Source organism: Cariama cristata, unplaced genomic scaffold, assembly GCF_000690535.1.
Source record: "Cariama cristata isolate BGI_N322 unplaced genomic scaffold, ASM69053v1 scaffold21197, whole genome shotgun sequence".
Classification (NCBI taxonomy): Eukaryota; Metazoa; Chordata; class Aves; order Cariamiformes; family Cariamidae; genus Cariama; species Cariama cristata.
This window is the reverse complement of record NW_009628710.1, coordinates 31,399-37,707: the sequence shown is the minus strand read 5'-3', so window position 1 is coordinate 37,707 and position 6,309 is coordinate 31,399. Positions and strand designations below refer to the sequence as shown.

Genomic DNA, 6,309 nt, shown 5'->3' with positions numbered 1-6,309 from the left:
CACCCACCCTGTCTCCTTACCTGTGGGGGGAAAACATAATCCACCACATCCCAGATGTGAGGCCCCATGACACTTTCGTTGGTCAGTGTCAGGCCTTTCAGCTTCACCGAGACCGAGCTGACGATGCTGTCCTGAGACTGGTAGCCCTTCTCGTAGAGGAAAACCCACCTGGAGAGGGAAAGATGGTGGGGTGACCATGGCCACCGGCAGGTATCCACAGGAGTCCCACGGCCCATCTGTGGGACTAGGGCTGCTTCTACCAAGTCTCAGCTGGGGGTTTATTTGCCAAATTTCCTCCAGCTGGATGAAGGACATGTTGCTGAGCTCTCCCACCCTTTGCCCAAGGCATGCAGTAGCTGCAGGACCCAACTTCCATGGTGGGATGATTTATTTTGGGGACTGGGACACATTTTGTGGTTGAGGGTGTGTGAGGACAGGTGGGGCATGGTGGCCATGGGCCGTTTGGGATTAAAGCCTATGGTGGGTTTCCAGCTTGCTGGGCTTAGTGACCCACCCAGACCCTCCTGATCCACTTCATGGGCACTCTCCAAAAATCAGTGCCTCCGTGGCCAAGGCACGGGTAAGTCTGGACACGACTCATGTCCAGGGCCACTGTTCCCCATCCAGCAAAGGGAAGGGTGGAGCCGTGGCCCTGGGTGCAAGAGGGCTGCAGGAGCAGGGTTGGGGACACTGCTGTGGCCGTCATGGGGCTCTCCCTGCGTTTCCCAGCCCATCACACAGCTGTTAGGGCCGGCTCTTGACACTATTTAACCTATGGCATAAACAAGCTGCCACTGGATTAACTCTGACTAAGGGACACTATAAACACAGGCGAGCAACCATTTCGGGTAGCACTCCCGGCAGCGTGGAGCATTCCTGGCACTAAAAAAGGAGCGATCTGGTTTTTGTCCCCACTGCCACGGGCACTGGTCCCACTGGCCGTGACAGAGGCAGCGTGCTGCCCGTGGGATGGCCCGTGATGCCAGTCTGGTGTGTCAGCCCGTCCTTGGGCACTCGACTGATGGGCATGGGAGAAAACAGGGGAACCCCAGGTGCTGTCCGGAGGTCTGCCCAATGGGTGCTGGACTTTATGGGGACCTCCCGGGGACAGCGCTTTTCAGCTTGCAGCCCCATCAGCATCCCGGGATAGGGGGCAAGGGGACCTCAGGGATGGCATCTGCCCTGGTCCCTGGGGATGGGAGCAGAAATTCAGCACTGCTGCCACACCAGCTGGGACCTCTGGCTCCAACCTCCTCCTCCTCCAAGGCAGAGGGCCATACTGGGTTACACTGGTTACACTGGGGATCTTCCTCGATGCCCTCGGGGCTGCAGGATGCTGTGAGCTGAGCAGCACTGTTGTGGAGTGTTTCCTTAAATCTGCCTCCAGCGCAGCTTCTGCCGCTGCCACCTCATCCTTCCCTGGCGGGGCTGACACAGGGGTAGGCACACAAGGCTGGGCACCCCACTGTGACACAGCCTCCCATGGCAGGGCAGGATGTGGCCCCCACCCTGCCGCTGAGCTGTGGTCACGGCAAACAAGGCGTCATTTCCCCATCACGCTGTAAATGTCACCTACAAGCCCTGCCCAGGTGGTATAAGTCCCCTGGTGTTACTCCCTGATGTGGCAAGGTCACCAAGCCCTCTTCTCTCTCCTGTGGCTCAGCCTGCAGCCTCCTCGCGTGCGAGGTTTTCAGGAAACAAAAGCCAGAAAGCGATGTCCAGCCGGAAAGCGCCCAGCATGGCCCGGCCAGCAGCGATGCTGCCTTATCTCAGTGTATCAGCAGAGAGAAGAGCTGCTCCCGAAGAGTAACGCCGGGTCTCTTGGTGGGATCAGCCCAACATCCCTCCTCTGCACTGATGGCACTGCCACCCGTCCCTCCAGCGCAGCCGTGCATCGGCACGCATCCCCCTGAGCATCCCACCTCTCCTGCCAAGGAGGACCAAAGCTGGGGTAATTGTAAACAGATAAATATCTGCCTGCCAAACTTGCTTTCAGAGAAGAGAAACTCTCAAGCATCGTGCCTCATCACAGGCAGGGGACCGGAGGCAGGGCTGCAGGCAGTGGGGGAATGCCTGTGGCCGGTGGGGCTATGGGCAGCCACACTCACAGGCAGCCCCTTGCTAGCGGAGCCCAACCCCACCAAAACAGCAGAAACAGGAATTACAGCAATTTTATAGCAACCGTCTCCCCTCTGCCCCTGCCTGTTACCCCCAAGCTGTTTCTCTTTTTGTTCCCTCCTGGCTGCCTGTTCCGTTTTAGCTGGGTTGCTTAAGCCACGTTTCCTTTGGAAGACCCGTTCTGAGCAACCGTCTCTGCCAGTTCCCCGTCGCGGCTGCCCGCGGCCAGCGTTGCTGGAGCCCTGGGGCTTCGCGGGCTCAGCCCTTAGGAGAGCCAACGCTGCTCCCAGTAACACCAGTCTGGGCCAGTACAAAACCCTTTGCAATGGAGCATCCCTGAGACCTTGGCTTGGCAGCGGTTTGGGATGAGGATCACCCTTGTGAGCAGGAAGGGAGCAACACGGGAGTCCCACAGTGACTCCTTGGGAAGCTTTTCCCCCTTTCCAGGGGATCTGTGCTAAAAGTGGGACTGGGGACCGCTGTTCCCCACAACTCCTTGCTTTTACTGAGCCCTGGGAGCTACTGCCTCTCCTTTGGGCTGCACTAGGCACCCTGCGCCCCCAAAATACCCAGCTTTTCCAATTCATGGCCAGAGACCCCCCCTCTCCCTGCAAACCTCCTACCATGCAGCCATTCCCAATGGAAGGGTGCTGGTCTCTCCTGAGGGCTGAGCCCACAGCAGCCATGGGAGCACAGCAAAGATTTTTTTATCAATTATCGCATCCCATACCACGGCTCATCATCCCACACCAAAGGGACAGGGACCGAATCGCTGTGGCAAGAGCAGCAGCCCTGGGGCACCTGAGGACACATATCCTCGCACGGCTCTGAGCCTGCCTGCTCCACTCACTGCCTTTTTTAAGCAACTGCTCTTGCACCATGGCTGATCTCGGGGCTGCCTCCCACAAGCAAAGCAAACCAGGGATTTGGAGTGAGACTCTCTCCCAGCCCCAGCCGCTGGGCTGGCTCTGCCTCCCCGATGGGGCGGTGGATGGGGAGATTTATGGCCCTGTCTTGAGCCGCTTGGGTCTCACAAATCACCGTGCTGGCCTCAGCTGCCTCTTAGTTAATATAAATGAAAATAAAAATAACAACAGATTCTCGGCCACCGTCCAGCAGCTCGAGCAGGATTTGGATGTGGCTCAGCAAGGAGATGGGGCCCCGGCGTGTGCAGCGGGGCTGGGCAAGGATGAGCCTCCAGTCCACACATGCAGCAGCTTCTGGGGAGGACGTGGGAACCAAGTGGTCGTCTGGAAGATCCATGGTGGGATACTGGGCTGTACGCAAGTGCCCGCAGCCAGAGGGATGCGATGCCACCAGCAATAACCCCCCTGCATTGGGATATAGGGGATGTAGGAGCCCCTTCATCTTGGTTGCTTTTTAACCCAGTGGCAAAGCATTAATTTGGGGGAAAGCGGATGCTGGGGAGCCTTACCCGATGATGTACGCCAGGACGATGAGCTGGATCAACCGGAAGGTCAGTCCTACCTTCTTGTTCCTCACCAGCACCATCCTGGGGGTATCATACTCGAAGAGGAAGGAGGACACCTTCTCCATGCACTTCTGCCCCATGGCTGCGCCAGGGCTGTGCCGCAGCCTACCAACAGCCCATGGCTGCGCCAGGGCTGTGCCGCAGCCTCCCACCAGCCCCGCTGCTCGCTGCGCCGTGGGTTGGGCTGTGCCTGCCGCCGCTCGAGCAACTCCTCTGTTTGCAGAGAGGAGAGGAATAAAAAAAAAGAAAAGAAAATAATAAAACCGCTATCGGCGTTGCTCTGCGCACATCTGGGCTGTCGGGTTTCCTCCTCTGCACAAGCATGGGGTTTCCTCTTCCTATAAGCTCTGGACTGGGGGCAGCTGGTGCCCTACATGGTCCGGGGGTGGGACGGGCTGTGGGAGGGTGCAGGGCCACCCCGCTGTTGAGGCCACATGCCACCAGGTTGGAGCTGCCCACCCATGGAGGATGCACCCTCACCCGGGCAGGGGCTCTCCCCGGGGATGGAGGGGCTGTGGGCAGGGCTTGGGGCAAGGAGGGACCACAAGGGATCCCTGGGGGCAATGGTGGGATGGAGGAGATGGTGGGGGTCCCAGGAGAGGATTTTAGGTACTGGGGTTGGGGTATCATCCTTCCTGCCCCAGCAGCCACCTCAAGCTGTGTGTGTGTGTCCCATTCATGTCCCTAACCCATGTCCTCCTCTATCCCCAAAAGTCTGCCCCAGAAAAAAGGTTGGGAAATGGGAGGGTGGGGGCACAGAAACCCCAGCCCAGTAATTTGGAGCCGACAAGGCAACCAGATGCCCGGCTTAGCCCCCTCCTACAGTGAGGCCACCCAGTTGGGGCTTGGCTGGTTCCCAGCCCTTGCACGGGGCTGGGCTGGGCACATTTCAAAGCATTTTCAGCATTTCCAGCATTTCCTGAAAGGCACGGCCGTGAGCGGGGCCAGGCAGGCGAGCCTGGGTCACAGCGAGGGATGCTCGGCAGGGTGGTGCAGGCACCGCTTTACATGAACGTCATGGAGAAAGGGGCTGGATTTGTCCGCGCCAGGCTGAATTTTGGGGGCCAACATTGTTGCAGTGGGAAGCTTAGGTGGGGGGTTTGGCTCATTGCTGCGGAAAGCGCAGAGGGACAAGGTCCCTCCCTGCAGGGAGAAATGTTTTGGCAAATATGGAGAAGTTTAACCTGCTGGGATAAATCTTTCCTTTCCGGAACATTTCTTTTAACATCATCACCTCTCATGTTCAATTGCCTATTGCTTGGCATCACACTGACCTTTCAACTCAGTATTTTACAGACCTGACAGCCGCGAAACAAGCAGAACGAATTGATTCTCTTTGCTGGCCAATAGGGAAAATGGGGGAAAAAAAACCAGATGAACCATTTATCCAATTCTTTTGGGCATGCCATGAACCTTGGGAATCAAAATCAGATGATCCCACGTTACAAGTGACATGACACCATCCCAATGCCCCGGTCTGCAACAACATGGAAAGCTGTCAGACAGGGAGCCAAAAGCAAATACAAAATGCTGATGCTAATCATATAAGATTGAAGGCTGATACTGTTATTGAGCGGAGCAGACAAACCTTATAAGCTTAGATATCTGTCAGAAGAGAAGCAAATAACTTACTGTATGAAACGAGGCCTTTTAGGGAAGGCTGCTCACCCTTGCCAAAGCCATGGGGATAATGAAAATAGGACAGCTAAATTTAACAGCAAAATGACTTGTAAAAGAGTCACTTCTAACCTTCTCTCTGGTACTTGGAGTCAATAAAATGGTTATAGCATGGATTTAGCTAAAATACTTTCCATTGGGAGATAATATGCATCTCCCATTTTAGTATCTCTTGGAGCCACGATGCAGCCGGCGAGTGGGGTCGGACCCCGTGGGTGCGGACGGGGCGATACACAGAGCAGGGGACCCCGGCACAGGAGCACCCGCGGGGCCTGGGTCTTCTCCTGGGCTGCTATCAGCACCCAGCACAGACACCCTCTTGGCCATGGCACCCAAACATTCGAAAAACATTTGAGATGCTCACACCACCCCATAGGAGGGGTGGGGTGGTGGAAAAACATTGGCAGATGAGAGCGAGCAAGCCTAAACCCTCGTGAGCTTGCATGCCACCATCGCTCACACCTCTCCTGCACTCACGCCATCCCTGGGTTTGCCGCTCTTTAACTGACTTTATAACAGGGAGTTTCATAGGTTTGGGTTGGCATTGCTAAGCTACCTGGCCCCACACCAGCGACGTAGGTGTGCGAGCGGTGCCAGCTGGCCGGCGTGCCCGGCTGCCTGCCGGCGCTGCATCCCGCACACCCCTGTTTGCGGTGCGGCTTCTCCCGGTGATAACCCACGTGAGCTGCCGACACACCTCTCCACCTCTGCCAGGTGGTGATCGCAGGGAATTACTCTGCTTGGGCTGTAAAATTGTTAAATTACCTGTTCAGACAGGGTGCAGCCCAGAGGGGTGCCCAGGACCTGCTGCGCAGATGCTTGCACAGCAACTGTGACCTTGGGGATGTTTTGATCTTGAGTTCCTGCAGACACAAACTTGCACGATGTTGTCGATACGCTCACAGTCATTTCCTCTGAATGGCTTTTGCATCTCCTGACCAATGTTAAGCAGAGCAGCAGGGAGGCCCCGGGGGTGCTCTGCCTGGGGTGACGAGGTGGAAAGACTGGGGATGCTGCTGGAG

General features: G+C 56.8%; 1 protein-coding gene across 1 annotated transcript in view; it reads right to left on the bottom strand.

Annotated features, from left to right (window-relative positions):
- Positions 1-3,708, bottom strand: part of P2RX1 (purinergic receptor P2X, ligand-gated ion channel, 1) — an 11,934-nt gene extending 8,226 nt beyond the window's left edge. The window contains exons 1-2 of the mRNA XM_009704927.1: positions 3,554-3,708; positions 21-168 (exon numbers count right to left, since the gene is read on the bottom strand). Of these exons, the coding sequence (XP_009703229.1) occupies positions 21-168; positions 3,554-3,690 (285 nt within the window). The 5' untranslated portion in view covers positions 3,691-3,708. The remainder of the gene's footprint in view (positions 1-20; positions 169-3,553) is intronic.
- Between the last annotated feature and the right edge of the window lie 2,601 nt (positions 3,709-6,309).